At 42.0% G+C, this 18,541-nt stretch overlaps 1 protein-coding gene across 6 annotated transcripts in view; it reads left to right on the top strand.

The window, feature by feature from the left end:
* The window catches only part of REPS2 (RALBP1 associated Eps domain containing 2), a 216,758-nt gene that overhangs the window by 91,747 nt on the left and 106,470 nt on the right, over positions 1–18,541 (top strand). For all 6 annotated transcript variants that reach the window (XR_014136652.1, XM_081792503.1, XM_081792500.1 and 3 more), the window contains exons 6-8: positions 7,342–7,480; positions 14,424–14,487; positions 17,322–17,464. Coding sequence is in view for 5 of the 6 variants with exons in the window: in XM_081792503.1 (XP_081648629.1) it covers positions 7,342–7,480; positions 14,424–14,487; positions 17,322–17,464 (346 nt within the window). In the remaining variant the exon portion in view is untranslated. The remainder of the gene's footprint in view (positions 1–7,341; positions 7,481–14,423; positions 14,488–17,321; positions 17,465–18,541) is intronic.

Below are 18,541 nucleotides of genomic sequence, written 5' to 3'. Positions count from 1 at the left end.
GTGATTACTTTTAAAATTTAGTTTATCTTAATAAGCAGCAACTCTGTGTTGCTCATTAGATTCAGATTCCTACACTTTAGCAATCAACCTCCTAAGCTGTTGAAATTAGATCCCTGAGCGAGTTTTGCATCTTTATGGATTTATTTGCATGAAGAAACTGATAAGGTTAAATTGCTCTGTTAGGATTTAATTTTAACTAACGTCTCTATAGGCAGAACCAGAAGTTATTTATTGCAACTTCCTGTGAATCTATAACTATCTCAAAAGAAAAAGAAAAAAAGAGAATTTTTTTCCTTCTCATTTCATAGGTCAGGGAGAGGGCCCAGCCTTTACACTGTTAGGTGACATTATTTGGTAAATGCATATAAAGTTCGGCTCTCATCATCATAGGAGAGAGAGCTCAGGTTAACCTTTCTGTCTCTGGATTGGAATTGACCATTTGTCCAGTTACTTGTTCACTCATTGAATAGACATTTATTGAGCATAGGTACTTTTCTAGGTGCTGGCGATATAGCAGTGATCAGAATAGACCAATTTTCCCACCCTCATCGACCTTTTATTATAGTGAGAGCGGGGTGGGAGACAGAATATAAATAGGATTGTAGGGTAATCATACAGGGGAACCGGTTGAATGTTCGAAACAAAATTGTTGAGTTCCATCTCCTTTACTTTGTTCCTCATTTAATAGTTTTCCCACAGCTTTACCCTACCTCTCTCTTCTTTTTACTCTGTACATCTTCCCTGGGAGCCTCCTTCAAACCCACAAAAGATAAATTCTTATTAACCAGACATAGAAAGATGGCTGCATCCACACTCTTGCTGTCCCTATAGGTCATCTACGGGGACAAGTTATAAAGTTGTGTGGGCTCAGAATTGTCTCCTGTCTTTAGGTGGTCAGATTACAAAACAAAGCCTCATCCTTCCATCGTCGGTGCAGGAATGGCTGTGCCACTGAGACGGGGCAGGCCTGCCTTTTCTCTGGGCCTTGCTTGAAGGATAGTTCAACTAACAGCTGCTATGCAAATATGCCCCACATTTTAATGATTTCAGTGCGTCGGTGTATTTCTCACTCCTCTAACAGATTGGTAGGCAGCTTTCTTCCCCATGGTGATTCAGGCAGCAGTGCTCCTTCTGTCCTTTCGCTGTGCCATCCCCCATGCAGCGGCCCTTGTGGACTAGCATAGAGTGCCACAGGGTGCTAACCGTATGTGGAAATGGCGCAGGTCACTGGTGCTCACATTGCATTGGCTAGAAGTCAGTCACGTGGCTGCAGCTCACTGCAGGGGGTGTGGTAGAACATGTCATTGTGGGGTGGGCAACCACAGCCACTCACTGATACTTCTGTACCAGGCCTCGTGTGGTGTAAATGATCCCACCTATCAGCGTGGCTGTCATTTGCCTCTCTGACTCTTCTTTTGCCTCAGCCCCGTGGCTGATCAGTGGCCGTGATCTTTCCTTAGGCAGATCAGTATTCACTCGGGCTATCGTCTGGTCTCACCAGCCTGTTAGCCATTGTTTCTCATTAGGGGTGATTGAGTGATTGAGTCTTCTCACATCTTTGCTCATGAAATCGTGTTTTGATCAGTGGTTGCACTATGGGTGAGGTGTTCTCACATATTCACTGTGGGCTTTGTATGAGCTTTTGCTACTCCAGATGGTTTGTTTACCGAGGTACCAGAAGGACACTGGCATGAGATCATTGCATCCTCAGGTGAAAAATGGCTGGACTCTTGGTCAGCACTTACAGGATGCCTCCAGGGTGAGATTATATTCTAAACAGAAATGTTATGTGGTTGAAACAATATACACGCCCTTTGTAAATTCTCCCTGTAATGCCTCCTTGCAATTCATGTTATTCAACTGTGCTTGATTTTTAAGATACTTCAGGGGTAAATGTCACCTTTTGGGATTTTATTAATAGTATTACTTTTTAATGAGTCTTTTGAAGTCTCTTTCATTATAAACAGCCTGTTTTCCCCGGAGATAATAACTTGTAGTGCCAAATATTTGCATTTCACTTGAAACGAAACTAAGGGTTTGAATGTTTTAAATACAAGCAAATCTAATTCTCCTGTGTCTAGAGAAACTGCATAATGGACCATATGTATGTGGCTTAAGCAGACAGATGTGGAAGGTTTCTCTCTCCTTTTATTTTTTCTTAAAAACGCTGGCAGAGCTCAAAATTGGCACCAACTCGCAAATATCTCCACCCAGCCAACAGAACCGCTGGAGTTGAACTGGGAGAGGCCTCCTAGGGTGCGTGCATGAGTGGAGCTTTGCCTGGTTCTGGCTTCTGCTTGGGAGCCCGAGGCTCCGTAGCTTATCCACCCCCATTTCTCCGTGCCTCCAGCCTTTGCAGTTCGACATTCTCTCTTAGGTGGCTGACTTCTCAGACCTTTGTCAAGTTGTGCCCATTGTTTCACTTGACTTGTGGGTTCGTTTGGAGATGTTACGTGCAGATATCTGGGTCCTGCAGCAAGATGGCCCTCGAGCCGCTGACAGAGGGGTCCTTAGCTGCCATCTCACTGCTGGAGTGGGCCTTCCTCTGGTCATGGCCGTATGGCTTTTTCCTCCCTGACTCCTCTCATCCTCTCCCTAACTCTGGCTCATCTTGACCTCTGGCCAGGGTTGCTCATGTGGCCTTAACTTGTCTTCCTGCCTTTAGTGTTTCCCCTTCCATTCTCCTCACTGAAGTGATCTTTCTGTAACTGACATCTGATTATTTCATTGCCCTGTTTAATACTTATCTGTGGCTTCCTATTGCCTTCTAGATACAGTCTGTACCTCTCAACCTGGGCCTTCATGATCTGGGCCTTGCTTGCTGTCTGGAGCACCTTGAGGCAACTCCACTAACATACGCTTTGTACCAGCAACCTTTTCTCTCTACATGTAGCCCACTGAGCTAATTTCAGAAGATGGCCATCTTCTCTCACTTTTTGGAGTTTTGACAAATGCTATTCCTTTTGTTTGTCTTGCCCTGCTTGTTCTATGGCCTGGCTTCTCAAACTTGAGTGTGCTTCATATCATCTAGAGGGCTTGTTACACCACAGATTCCTGGGTCCCACTCTGGAACTTTATGATTCACCAGATGTAGGGTAGAGCCCAAGGTTCTCTGTTTCTAGTAAGTCCTCAGGTGATGTTGATGTGGGTGGTCTGGAGACTGTACTTTGAGTAGAAAAGTTCTAGACTACCCTTCACTGTTTTTGAGATTGCCTGTTTGTCTTTCTCCCTGGTTAAACTCTAGCCTTCCTTGAAAAAAAAGAATCTGTTGGCCCAACAGGGTAGCCAGAATCTCTAGTGTCTGAAATATACTTAATGATCAGCAGGTATCTGTTGAATGAATGAATGAGTAGATCACCTCCTGCAGCAAAGTTCAAATCATTTTGCTTCTTGTAGATCAGCTTTCTTTTAGACTGTTTCAGCCTAAGAATATGTGGAATGTCATCTACCCCTTCCGTATACCTTCACCTGTCCCTGAAGCACTCACTTAATGGATATGGAACGTGAGAACTCCCCGTAGAGATCAGAGACCATGGACGAACTACAGGAAGATAGACATGGACTTCTTTTGATAGATCTGAAACTTTAAGTATGAAATAGACTCCTAGGTTTTCTTTCATTAAGCACAGCACAGAGTAGTATTTCTGCACCTCTTTTAATATAAGACATAGACCTGAACTTACTAGAGTGCATCAGTCAGTGGATCTCACACTGCTCTTTGGTATCTGTGATGTACCTGCTAATGACTGTACATAGAATAAAGGAGTACATGATACGGTTGTGGTCCTCCAGGTTGAAACCCGAGTGATGATATTCAAGAGCACTTGAAGTGTTCACACTGTGTGGCACTTACAAGAATTCATATTTTTAAAGATGGCTAATTACTTGGTTTATTAAATCAGTTAAAACCATGCAGTGGGAAGCAAGGGGAAAGAGAATGGGGGTAGGTGAACACATTTAGTGCAAGCCAGGAGGAGGGCCACACTGTGTTCTGCACGGGTTATACAGTGTTCATATGCCCTCTCTCTTTGTTGTGAGGCCTTCTTGGTTTGAGGGAACAGGAACTCTCCTTGCCCGCTTAAGTCTTCTTAAACTGGAGGAGGGTTGGAGTTCTCACGAATCTAAGAAATGAGAGACAGGGAGTGGCCCACTGGTCCTGAGGAGTGGGAGTTCTTGGTTATTTGTGCTTGTTTTGCCATTAACGGGACTTGCCCTAGTCTCCTTGAGTTTTCTTCACTATCCGCTTATCTTTTGGCTGCCAACCGCCATCCTCACCTCCTTTTCTTTTTCGTACTTCTCTACTTCACGGGTTCTGCTTCTGCTGGTTCTGGCTGTCACTGTGCCTCATGGCCTCTCTGTATCTGCTCAGGGTCTGCTTTCTGTGCTTGTTGATCTTCATATTTCTTATCCACACCCCCAGTAATGAGCATACGGCTGAAGTTTTCCTTGCTGGAGTAGAGCTTTCTATGCAACAGCATCCCAGAGGCCAGAAACTGTGTGCCCACCCCTGTTTCCTTGGACTCAGTTGGGCAAGAGCAGGTGTGAGCTGGGTGTCATGGTGCACACATAACCGCCAGGCCCGCCTTTGTGTCAGAGCTGGGGGATGGGCAGTGCCGTCTGCAGTAGCTGTGGGCCTGGCAGGTACATTGGCGGGCCCTTGGGGGCACTGGGACTTGAGTAATAGGCTCAGAGGCTGGGGATAATAGGCTGAGATCAGAGAAAGGATGGGCTGGGAAGAAGGTACACATCTGACCTACGAAGAGTGAGCAGATGCCTGCTGAGAGTGAGCAAGGAGGAGGAGGAATTGTAAGGACCCTGAAGGCTGCGTGGAGGAGGTACATTTTTTAAATTAGGCAACAAGTCGCCTCTGTATGCTTTTGAGCAGAGGAATCATCACTTCTCCTGTCTGTTCCTGCTTCCTGCTGGCAGAATAGACTTGACACCTGCTAAGAGGCTACTGATGCCAGTCAGGAGTGAGATAATGTGGGAGAGGAAATAGAGTGAGCAGGTGGTCCTGGGATTGGAGAAAGAACAAACGTGGGCTCACATAACAACAACTGGATACGGCAGCTTCAGTTCTAGGCGGAAAGGAGTGTATGGTAGGGAAATAGTAGCTTCTGTGTCAGAATCAAGGAATGCAGCGGCCAACACCCAGCACAGAGATTTCTGTGCCTTCCTTTGCAGGGTGGCAGTGGGTAGAGCTCTCCAACCGTGTCCTGCCGGGTTCGTGAACCATCTCTGTCCGCTTAATTGTTCACTCGTAAACATCTGTTCTTGTGTCCGGTCCGTGCCCAGCTTTTCAGATAGATAGCTTTACTCCAGCTGTTTCTTTCAGTGCTACCCAGAAGGGCAGCGTTCCCGGGAGCTCTACACATTATAATTTGGCCAGGAACCCAATCCGTTGCATGCCGACGCCCTCTACCTTGGGTTTTGCCCCTGGAACCTGGTCATATGGGCATGTTCAGAAAGTGCTAGTGTGGAGCACTTGAATTTGGTGGGAGTGTTTTGGAAAATTGTGTGGTCCACTGGGTGCTTAGACTGAATTGTGGCCTTTCTTGCTTTATTTATATTATTACCAGGATGTTAGGGGTTTCTGAAAACAATTTGGAAGCAGCCCAATTTAGAAAAGTCCTGATATGGAGTAGGCTGATTTTGAACAATAGATAAAGTGGAGGGCAGTTACTTGCTGACTGCAGTAATGCATTGATGCTGATGGAAAATAATGAAGGATATGCGTTCATCCCTTGAGTTCTTTGAGTCTTCATTCCTTCATCTGGCAAAAGGATAATAATACCTGCTATGTCTACCTTTCAAAGGTTTTGAGATGCTCAGATGAGATAGGTGTGTATAGTCCTTGGTAAATTCGAAAGCATTCTATGAATTTAAGGTATTAACTAATGATCAGTGGCTTCGGGGGGCATTTAAAAATGGTTTGATTTACATTTAGTGGAAATACACCTGTTAAATGAAAACTTTAAAGATGACATCTCAAGGTTATATCACAGCTCAACATTTTATAATCTCATTTCCTCTCTGAGAGGCCCCAGAGGAGAGGAGAGCTGGGTGTCCCTGGGAAGAATTACTTGCTGGGGTGGGGGTGTGTGTGTTGGGGTGGGAGGAAGGGTGCAGAGATGGTTGGATGTCTTTTCTAGGGATAGTGAGTAGAATGCTCTCCTAATGATTAATTTCTTGATAGTGTGTTCAGAAGCAGGCGGCTTTATTAGCAGTAATATCTCTTCTTTCCTAGTCTGCTTTTGTCCTTAAGGCTCACGTTGCTCGTGTTCACCTCTTGGTTCCATGGAGGTGGCCCTTGGCAAGTAGCTCCTTAGCCTTAGGGTGGGTGGGAAGGATGGAACCACTTGTGCTTCTTTCCTCATTGCCTCTTACAGTCTTGTGTTCTCCTGAACTACTTTTCCGGTTGTCGGTATCCTTAAATCCTCAAATTTGCCTTGCGTGCCCCCTAGTGGCAGGTCGGATGCACCCCTGGTTGTGTCATCCTGTTTGCTGTGGTCAGGAGCGGTTGTTCTCTACCTAGTTCCGTTTCGGAGCATTATTCCCAGTTCACAAATGTAGAACGAGAGGTTCTGTGATCCTCACTTGCCACTCGAGTAGGACCTGCGGAGGTGGCATTGGAATTGGACCTTTGGATTCCCAGATTTATACAGCGGGAATGCCTCAGAAAAAAGATGACGTGGTTATAGCTTTTGTAGATTTTTAAAAATGGCTTAAAAGGAATCTAGATTATTTTGCTGTCTACTCAGCTAATCTGAAAGGGTAAAAATGTGGTGAATATTTGAAGGTAAGAATGATCATCCTTTTGGGGCACCTGGGTGGCTCGTCGGTGAAGCGTCAGACTTCATTCGGCTCAGGTCATGATCTCACAGCTCGTGGGTTCGAGCCCCACATCGGGCTCTGTGCTGACAGCTCAGAGCCTGGAGCCTGCTTCAGATCCTGTGTCTCCCTCTCTCTCTGCCCCTCCCCCACTCACACTCTGTGTCTCGCTGTCAAAAAATAAATAAAACATTAAAAAAAATTAAAAAGAAAAGAATGATCATCCTTTTTACTCTCTCTTCATCACATTGGAAAAACTTTTGTCCCTCACCAAGTACTCAGTATTTCATGCTCAGTCCTGTTAACAACTTTGAGGTGTACAAAGAAATGTATAAAGCATGCTGTCTGCCCCTCAGAAGTTTATGTTCTCATTATGTCCTAGTTACAAGGTGTTTATTCTCTTGAGGAAAAAATAAGTATAATGCGTAACTTTTACTGACGTTTAATATTTCTACTTCATCTCACTAAAGACAAATTCTCTGAACATTTGCATATTTATTTTTTATAAAGTCCTTTTCCGTGGAGAGAGAACCGCAGGATAACAACAGTAATTACCCAGATGAACCCTGGAGGATAACAGAAGAACAGCGCGAGTACTATGTCAATCAGTTCCGATCCCTTCAGCCTGACCCGAGCTCCTTCATTTCAGGTAATGGAGTCTGATGGGTGAAGACCTGGGTCCCAGATCATTGTCTCACACACCTAACAGTACACATCTTGAGAAAGAGTCCACACAAAACGAATGTGACAGCCTTTTGTGATTCCAGTTTGTTTTCCTCTAAGATTGAATTTCTTATCAACTATAAGCCATGCAGAAAAATACTTGGCAATGACATTTAGAAAGTTACATTTCTGTTTCGAAGAGGTTAAATGGAATTTGGGGGAACCTGGTCTAGACCTGTGCCTTATTAGCTGGGGCACTTCTTGAAATGATAGACTGTGGCACCAAGGTGACACCTTTAATTGCTTCTTCATATTAGAGCCAAGATGTAGCATGGCCTTCTAAAGAGTTAGCGTCACAAGTCTCTTTATGTCATGTATGCTTTAGAAGTCCAAATTCATGCTTGTTTCCTTTGGCTCAAGTCTTTTTCCTCGGGATTTTCTGAGAAAAATTAAAATACAGGAGGAAAATTGGCCAGCAGTTTTATGTCCACATGCCTGTTCTTCTGGGTTGTCTTCAAAATATGTATTCCCATTGATTTCTCCTGTAAAATTCAAATTGAGACAAATTGGTTTAATTCCTGTGTGCCTATGTTTTACTGGGCTGAAGACTAAACAAACAGTGAAATAGTAGAGCCTGGAAGAAAAATTCATAAAACTTTTTTTTATAGTTCAATTTTGAAGAATAACAGTATGCCCTCCCTAATTGTAACCTGACATACTGAATGTGGACTAATTTTCTCTCGAGAAATAAGGTGTGTAATTGAAATATACTTGTACAAATTCAGACATCATTTCTGATTGGTTGGTAAAAGTTTTATTGAAAGCACAATATTGTAGATAGAGCAGATTAATGTTGACAACATGACTTAAAAAAAAAATAAGCAGAAACCCACATTGACCATTTGCTGACCTTACCCGCTGCTTAAGTGACTTTCTTCACAATGTATGTGAATAATTAGACAAATACAGATGGTAGCTCTTAGGAGTGTTTTTATTTTCTTTTAACCTTTTTATTTTGCAGAATTTCAAGTACGGATACAGCTAGGGTGGCTAGTATAATGAATCCCTATGTACCTCTTACATAGCACCAGTGATTTTGTTTTGTCTATATATACTCTGTCAGCGCAGATGAGTTTGAAGCCATTACCAGATCCTTTCATTTGAAAATGTTTCAGGATGTATCTTGAATGATAAGAAAGACCTCTTTTAAAAACATAACTGCAATTCATGGGCACACATTAAAAAAAATGCAAAACATGTTTCCTTAATGTCCCCAAGTCTCTGTTTCCCTGGTTGTCTCACCAGTGCCTTAAAAATGGTTGAATTTGTTCAAGGTCAGAGGGGTTCATATATTGCAGCTAGGTGATGCCTCTTTTAAAAATCAACTTTATTGAGATTAGCATACCATAAAATTCACTCCTGTAAAGTGTACAGTTCGGTGGTTTTAGTGTTTACAGAATATATTCACAATCTAAATTTAGAACGCTTTCATTACCTCCCAACAAACCACCTGCTTATTAGCAATTATTCCCCACTCCTTCTCTCCCTCCCAGCCCTCCATAATGACTAAACTACTTTTTCTCTCTATAGTTTTGCCTATTTTGGGCTTTTCCTATAAATGAAATCATATAATGTGTGGTCTTTTGTGTGTGACTTCTTTCACTTAGCATAATATTTTTAAGGTTTATCCAGGTTGTACTGTGTGCTAGAACTTCATTGAACTTCACTGCTGTTTATGGCTGAATAATTTCCACTGTGTAGATATACTACATTTTATTTATTCATCAGTTGACGGGCATTTGATTTGGGTTGTTTCCACTTCTTGGCGATTAAGAATAATGCTGCTGTGAACATTTGTGTGCACTTTTTTGGTGTGTGGATGTATGTTTTGATTTCTCTTAAATGTATAGCCTGGGGTGGAATTGCTGGACCATATGGTAACTGTGTTTAATCATCGGAAGACCAGTCAGACTGTGTTGCACGGTGCCTGCATCGTTTTGCGTTGCCACCAGCAGCATGTGAGGGTTCCGGTTACTCCACATCCTCACCGACACTTATTGTTTGTCTTTTGATTACAGCCATCCTAGTCATGCCAGATGGGCTGAGACTCCAAGAGGGAGGGCCTCAGGCCCCTTGCCATGAGGGTCTCTTGGCTTTGGGCGAGAAAGAGTGAATTCAGGAGCGGGCTGTTTAGAGAAAGAGACACAAATTTATTAAGTATAGAAGTAAGAAAGGAGCTACTTCACAGACAAAATAGCTGTCTCTTCTCTCAGGTGAGGAAGAGGACCCCCCCTGCCTTTGCATCTAAGAAAGTGTTTTATGTGTTTTTAAATTAGTTGACTATATAAGAAGGGGCTTACTCTTTAGCTTTGGGTTTATCATTTACACTGAGTGGTTAGTTTTTCCATTGTCTTACGGTTGTGAAATTACCCACAGGGAGCAATTTTAGGAATGTCTGGCCTTTGTGGCTTTTACTGCCAGAGGGAGTAGGGTCTTATGGTCTCCCAGGAGTCAGATCTTGTGACTCTCTTTATTACCTGCTGACTTTTAGGTTAAGGGTCAGCCTAAAACCACAATGGCTTTGCTTTGGTCAACTTGTCTTCCTCCCTCCTGTCTCACTAGTGGATGTGAAGTAGTATCTCTTTGTGGTTATGATTAGTATTTCCCAGATGAATAGTGGCATTGAACATCTTTTCATGTTCTTATTGGCCCTTTGTAGATCTTGTTTGGGGGAAATGTCTATTCACATCCTTTGCCATTTTAAATAAATACTGAATGGTAGGAGTTCCTCCGTATAGGTATACCTCGGAAATATTGAGGGTTTGGTTCCAGACCACTGCTGTAAAGTGGATATTGCAATAAAGCAAGTCAAATAAATTTTTTGGTTTCCCAGTGCATATAAAAGTTATATTTACGGTATACTGTAGTCTGTTAAGTGTGCAATAGCATGTTATCTAAAAAAAACCCAATATACATATTTTAATTAAAAATAATTTATTGCTGTAATATGCTAACCATCTTGTGAGCTTTCTGTGAGTTGTAATCACTGATCACGGATCACCGTAACAAATATAATAATGCAAAAATTTGAAATATTGCAAGAATTACCAAAATGTGATAGAGACCCGAAGCGAGCAAAGGCTTTTGGAAAAATGGTACCAATAGGCTTGCTCAACACAAGGATGCCACAAACCTTCAATTTGTAAAAAATGCAGTATTTGCCAAGTGCAGTAAAATGAAGCATAATAAAATGGGGTATGCCTGTATTCTCGATACATTTTCCTTATCAGACTTGATTTGGAAATATTTTTTCCCAATCAATGGCTTGGCTTTTTATTTTCCTAGTGGTGTCTTTTGAAGCACATACGTTTTTAATTCTGTTGATATCCAGCTTATCTATTTTTTGTTGTTGTTGATTGTGCTTTTGGTGCCATAACTAAGAGATCGTTGCCTAATCCAAGGTCATGAAAATTTATATTTCTTCTAAGAAGGTGTATTGTTAGAATTTTATCTCATATTAGAGAGTTTATATATCTCTGTTACATTAGAGTTTTATCTCTTATCTTTAGGTCTTTGATCCATTTTGAGTTAGTTTTTGTGTTTTTGTGTATGATATGAGGTAGGTATTCAAATTTCAATTCAATTCAGATTCTTTTGCATGTTGATATCCAGTTGTCCCGGCACCATTTTTTTTTGGGGGGGGGGGGAGATTCTTTCCATGATTTAATTATTTTAGCATCCTAGTCAAAATTTAGTTTACCATGAATGTGAGGGTTTGTTTCTGGATGTTAATTTTTTTTCCACTGATTTCCACTGTCTAGTCTAAAGCCAATACCACACTGTCTTGAGTATTGTAGTAGGTTTGGAAATTAGGAAGTGGGAGTTCTCCAACTTTGTTCTTTCCAGTTTTAATTGTTAAAAAAATGCTTTTTAATGTTTATTTTTGAGAGAGAGAGAGAGAGAGTGCAAGCAGGGGAGGGGCAGAGAGAGAGGGAGACACAGAATCTGAAACAGGCTCCAGGCTCTGAGCTGTCAGCACAGAGCCCGCCACGGGGCTTCAACTCAGGAGCCACGAGATCATGACCTGAGCTGAAGTTGGATGCTTAACCAACTGAGCCACCCAGACGCCCCCAGTTTTAATTGTTTTGATTTCAGTTTTTAGGGATTGTGCTTTTTGAAATTTAGTTTTATACTTATATAAAATTTTTACACAGTTCTGAATTTGAATCTACAAAAATGATGAACAAAGTCTAGCTTCTGTTCCTATCCCCTCTCTTCCTTTCTTGCTCCCTTTTTAATGGTTTATCTGTTTTTAAGAGTAAAAGCAAATTCATATATGTACGTGTATGTGTATATTCTTATCTCTCATCTTTTGTTAAATGATAGCATAGTATTTGTACTTCTCTCCACCTTGCTTGTTCCACTTAACTCTATGTCCTGCTGATTATTCCATAGTTGCATGTAGAGATATTTCCCATCCCCTTTTATAGTCGTGTACTATTAGATTGTGTGATATGCAATCATTTATTTAACTGGTCCTCTTTTGGGATTATTTGTAGTCTTTTGCTATGATACATATTTCCATTGTGAATAGCCCTCTGCACATGTCTTTCTTCATTTTTGTTATTTTTGTCAGTGTATCTTTGGATAGTGTGATTTTACTAGACATTGGAAAACACTCCTTCATTAGGCTTGTGCCATGTTGTCATTGCACCAACATCGTACAAGATGCTCGTTTTCCCAGTCTTGTTATCACAACATGTTTACCTACTTTTGTATTTTCCCTCCATTTGATAGACAAGAAATCCTGTGTTTGGTTCAAATTTATAGAACTCTTATGAAGAATATTGAATTTTTAAAAATATGGTTAAGAGTCAATTGGGATGCCTGGCTGGCTTAGTTGGTAGAGTGTGTGACTTGATCTTGGGGCCGTGAGTTCAAGCCCCATCTTGGGGTAGAGTTTACTTAAAAAAAAAAAAAAAAGAGCCAATTAGATTCTATTTCTGTGAACTGTCATAGCTCTACCTGTTTTTACATTGTGTTATTGGTCTTTATTTTTTAAAGGTGTGTATCTATTCAGTATGTTAACATTTTATCACTGATATATCAATGCTATATATAGCTGTGTGTGTGTGTGTGTGTGTGTGTGTGTGTGTGTGTGTGTGTGTTTTAACTGGGCTTAGAGACTCCTTGCAGTAAAAAGTCTGAATCCACATTTTGATGTTTGGTTGCTGACAGCTTTTTAAAGCCTCACCTCTCTCTCTTTTGCGCCATATCAGGCTTCACAGCAGGTCTGAAAATGGCTGGAAAGGGCAAGGAAAGGAAGCTGGCTTGGGGTTTCTAAGTTGGCTGGGAGTGGGGCTGGGGTGAGGGTTCTGGTTCACTGATGGAACTTCTCTTAGCACCAAAAGAAGGGAGCACGTGGGCTCTCATCAGTTTCCTCCTCTGGCAGGCGGCAGCCAGGGCACAACTGAACTTGTTAGCTGTCAGCTTCCCGGTGGGCCCTACCTAATCTCTTCGGGACACCATGGCAGAACACCCTCTGTACTGTCTGAAGGCCAGGCCAAGTCTCTTGTTTGGGTTTGGACCTAGTGTGATTTGAAGAAAGGATTTTAAGGGGGAAAAAGAAGAATGAGTTGAGGGGAGAATGTCTTTATATCTATAAAATAGCTGGTAAATAGGCTTTCAAGACATTTCTTGCAAATGTTTGACACAAGGTGGCTACGTCGATGGCCAACAATCCTATGTCAGCATTATTTCCAGGATGCTTTTGGGGAGAAAGCTCATTGGTTAGTAGGGCACTTTGCCTTTGATCCATAATAATCTATCAAAGGAAAATAAGTCTGCTTTAGGGTACATTATAATCCATTGTTTTTAAAAATTTTTTTTTTCAACGTTTATTTATTTTTGGGACAGAGAGAGACAGAGCATGAACGGGGGAGGGGCAGAGAGAGAGGGAGACACAGAATCGGAAACAGGCTCCAGGCTCTGAGCCATCAGCCCAGAGCCTGATGCGGGGCTCGAACTCACAGACCGTGAGATCGTGACCTGGCTGAAGTCGGACGCTTAACCGACTGCGCCACCCAGGCGCCCCTATAATCCATTGTTTTAAGGCCAATTAGAAGCCTTGAGATTGCCAAGGACTTTTGACTTTATTGGCTTAGAGCTTGAGGCTTTGATTTAACTGTTCTTTGTGTTAGAATTGAGGCCTTTGAATTTTGAAACTGGTCTGAGAGCTGAAACCATAAAAATTTCTGTCTCAATAAGGATGCGTCTAACATTAAGTGCAGTTGGGACCTGGAGCAGTATAACATGTAAAATGGAATTACCCGATTTCAACTGATACTGGTAAATTTGTGATGAATAAAGAAAGTAGCAAGAGGTTCCTGGAAGTTTCTCAAAGAGCCACCAAGAGATCTTAAATCTCACCAAAGTCTTTACCAAAATGTCTGTTTTATCTTTGTGTGATGAGATTAATGGTGTTAATTTTCTTCTTTTTGCTCTGTTTTATTTTTTTTAAGTTTATTTATTTTGAGAGGGAGGGTGGAGCGGGGAGAGAGAGAAGAGGAGAGGAGAGGAGAGAAAGAGAGAGAGGAAGTATCCCAAGCAGGCTTTGCGCTGTCAGTGCAGAGACCGACACAGGGCTCCATCTCATGAACTGTGAGATTCTGACCTGAGCTGAAATCGAGAGCCGGACACTTAACAAACTGAGCGACCAGGGCGCCCCTAATTTATATGTTCTTTTAAAAGCTGTTAATATGTTGTTTTTAGTCATATGATTTATAGTTGCTTTGATGAATAAGTGTTATGTTTGTTGTTATATGGTAGGAATTGCTGAATGAAACAGTGGTGATTCATTTACATGTAACTATAAAAGCTGCTCTAGATGAGTAATTAATGATTTATTTAAACAGTGGCTTTCTTGGCAGGTTCTGTGGCCAAGAACTTCTTCACCAAATCAAAGCTTTCCATTCCAGAACTCTCCTACATATGGTAAGTACAATTAATGCCATATAGTATCATACTGTCATTACATACCCATCCCTTAGTTTCTACTTTTGCATTTGGAAAGTCTTATCTTTTGAATATTTTTTATTTTTTATTTTTATGTATTTTTTAAATGAATTTATTTTATTTAAAAAAAAATTATTTTTAACGTTTATTTATTTTTGAGACAGAGAGAGAGCATGAACGGGGGAGGGGCAGAGAGAGAGGGAGACACAGAATCCGAAGCAGACTCCAGGCTCCAGGCTCCGAGCTGTCAGCCCGGAGCCCGACGCGGGGCTCGAACTCACAGACTGTGAGATCGTGACCTGAGCTGAAGTCGGACGCTCAACCGACTGAGCCACCCAGGCGCCCCTAAATGAATTTATTTTAAAGAGCATCTTCCCTTGGGGTGTTTCACCAATTCCCATTCCTATTTATTTACTTACTTATTTATTTATTTTAATTTACATCCAAGTTAGTTAGCACATAGTGCAGTAATAATTTCAGGAGTAGAACCCAGTGATTCATCCCCTATGCATAACACCCACTGCTCATCCCAACAAGTACCCTCCCTAATGCCTCTTGCCCATTTAGCCCATCTCCCCATCCAGAACCCTTCCAGCAACCCTCAGTTCTCTGTATTTTAGAGTCTCTTCTGTTTTGTCCCCCTCCCTGTTTTTATATTATTTTTGCTTCCTTTTCCTTATGTGCATCTGTTTTGTAACTTAAATTCCACATATGAGTGAAGTCACAGGATATTTATCTTTCTCTGACTAGTTTTGCTTAGCATAACACACTAATTCCATCAACGTTGTTGCAAATGGCAAGATTTCATTCTTTTCGATTGCCGAGTAATATTCCATCATTTATATACCATGTCTTCTTTATCCTTGCATGTTTTTTTTCAACAGACTTAGAGAGTGAATGGAACTTAAGATTTTTGTTGCTGTGAAGATTAACTTGTATGAGAAGCATAATGATCAGTGTCTGGCACATAGTCTGCATTGTAACTATTAGCTGTTATTTAAAAATGAATTTCCCAATTATCCTCCTCTAGATGCCTTTCCTGTCTAAACAATTGTGTGGGCCCATGAGCATTTCCGTCTCGTGAATTGTATTTCTGGATGTTTCTGTTCAATATGATGCAAGTAACCAGAGGATCTCGAAAAGCTATTCTTAATGATATCTTCTGAGGCCAGGTGAACAGAAGGCCCACAAATGTTTTGGAATTAAGTCAAATTTGGCTCTTCTAGCTGCCTCCGAGCTTCACAAATTTGGCTGGTGTGTATCAGCTGGGCCCCCATTCAGATGTGCGGCTGTGGTGTGCCCTGCACCTTGCTGCCACGCAGGCCGCAGCCGGGCTCCGGAAGGGCCGTGTGGGGACGGTCCAGATGGCCGGTTTGCGTGGACGAAAACGCTTGCTGCCTGTCTAAACTCCCAGCTGTGTGTGGGCTCTTCTTCCTCAAGCCTGGGTGGGAGACCGTGCTGCTGTAGATATATAATTAAAACACTGGAATATTTATGTAAGACTTTTTTCATGAGGATTTATAGAAATCGTGGTAGGACTTAAAATTGCCGGTCGTGTTTTGTGCGTTTTATTGGAAAACTATTACAATAACATTTGTGCATGCCAATGTATCTGGGATCCTGAGCTGGATTTAGGTTCTTCAGCGGTATATTCTAGCATAATTTTTCTTTTTTACGACAAGCCTTATATTAGATTTTAAAGCTAGGGGAAAAAAAGAAATTATCATTTTGAAAAGAATACACTCTGTTTTTGGCAGAATTCCCAGTTTTAACATTATTGGCATGAGGCCTCCTATCTTTTTGTTGAAACATATCTGCAAAAGCTGAATGGTATTCTCTCCACCCAGCGTTTGAAACAGTTCCCTGACTTCTCACCTGGGGTGGGGGTGGGGGCTGCTCCTTCAGGGCTGGCTCATTCTAAATATTTGAGGGGAGGAGGCTGTGAATGGTCCAAAGGAAAGTTAGGGAGCTTACCTTCTGTACTTGTTTGGAATAGTGACACCTTGCCAGCGCAGGTTTATATCCTATCTCTTTACTTGTCCCAGCACAAATATGGCATCTCTGTACATCTACGAGACTAGTTGAGCTTATGGTGTCTTACTTTGGCAAATGGGTTTGTTTTGGGCTGAGTAAATAGGTCTGTGCCTTTCAGTGGGAAACAATGACTGAAGCAGAGATAAGCCTTTTCAAGACTCTTCCTTTCTGCCTTGCTGTCTTATCTGCTTCCAGCCTTCCCAAGTTGCTAGTTTTATCTGAAAACCTAATTTAACCAGTGTTTATTGAACTTACTTGTATTTTCCCAGGAGGGAATTCTCAAGCAAATTTTTTGGTACAACATTTATGTGACTTGAAAACTTTAAGGTTTTTCCTTAAAGCTGGAAACCCAAGTGCTTATTTGTGGGCCCGGGTACGTGTATAACGTCTGGGACAACGACACAGGCCGAGGTCAGCCCTTCCTTCGACTACTGTGGGCACCGGGTCTGGAGCTCTTCATGCTGCCCGGTTATCGAACGACTCTCAACCAACTGGCCTCATTTTCCTTTTCGTGCTCTAGTGTCTTGTCTCATGTGCTCGGTGTTGTAAAACAGACCTCCCGCAGAACCCAAGGAGTGTAAAGTCTTGTTTACAAAGGGCCACTGGTGCCAGCGCTCTTGATCAGCATTTGTCCTCCAAGTGCCCCCTGAGATTTCATAGGAGTTTGGGGACTTTGCAGGGCCACCCCCAGCGACCTTGGGAGTTGTGTTTGCATGTACGAGGCTGAGTAACTTTTCCTCTAAGCCCCGTGTTAGGTACTTGTGACATGTTGTATTTAGGGAACTGAGTGATGCTGACTGTGATGGAGCCCTGACCCTGCCTGAGTTCTGTGCTGCGTTTCATCTCATTGTGGCCCGGAAAAACGGCTACCCGCTGCCAGAGGGCCTGCCTCCAACTCTGCAGACAGAGTACCTGCAAGCAGGTAAGGCCTCGTCATAAATCCTAAACCTTGGGCATTTTCCATCCAGACGTTATAAGAACCTTTTGTGCCTTAAGGTGGTATCCAGGTACTTTGCAGAGTCCTTTGTATCTAAAGTAACTGTCCTTTAACTGATATTAGACTCTCACATCTTATAATATGAGTAATAGGGAGGATGTGGGTAAAGTGTGAGTTATCTGTTACTCCTATTCTGGTGCTCTCTGGGTGGATTTGAATCAGTCCCTTACCCTTTTGTGAAAATTACCGAGTAGGCAAGCACTAAACCTCTCAGCTGATACAAAATGAACAGGAACATCTTCCTGTAGAGCCAAGTTCTGATTTGGCATCTTTAGGTACACCCCAGTGTCCCCAAGTGGCTTGGGGCAATGGAATAGAACTCTTATACCTAATGAAGAAGTTAAAAATTACATGCCATGAAATGTGCCGAGTGCCGTAATCTCAATGTACTCTTGATGAAGTTTTACATCTGCATATACCCATGTAGCTGCAATCAGATAAAGATAGAAAATCCCACCACACCACAAGGTTGGAATAGAGCTCTTTGTCTTTCTCCTTAATAAAGCTATTACCCCCAAACCCTTTTGATAAGAAAGAGTCATGGTGAGTCTAACATTTTTATCCATTCTTTTGGAAGACTGGAAAATTAAGTGTCTCTTGCCCTTTTCAAAGGCAGTGGGCAATGATACAATTTCTGTTACTCAGAGAAGTATAGCTTCCATTGAAAGGGTCCAGAAACAACTGGTACTGTCAGTAACCTTTCTTTAGGGAAGGTCTCTTAAACACATGAGAGCTAGTCATGGATGATTATTGGCAGGAAGGAGCAATGTCTAAAGAAACTGTGATTAGTCATTAATAGAGTGTAAATTTTGTGGTTAGATCTAGTAAAGGCCCTAGATTATCATGTCTTGTCCCCTCATAACAACACTATATTCAAAGTGGCCAATGACTAATCTAAGTCAGTCTTGGGTTCTCTGACTTTTAAATAAAAAGTTTGTCATTTTCTGTATTTGGTAGTGAGGGGGTCAAGGCCCAACCAAAGGGAAGAGAGCAAGTATGTGG

The sequence above is a fragment of the Panthera onca genome, chromosome X, assembly GCF_046562875.1.
Source record: "Panthera onca isolate mPanOnc1 chromosome X, mPanOnc1 haplotype 2, whole genome shotgun sequence".
NCBI classification, from domain to species: Eukaryota; Metazoa; Chordata; class Mammalia; order Carnivora; family Felidae; genus Panthera; species Panthera onca.
This window is presented reverse-complemented; position numbering and strand designations above follow the sequence as displayed.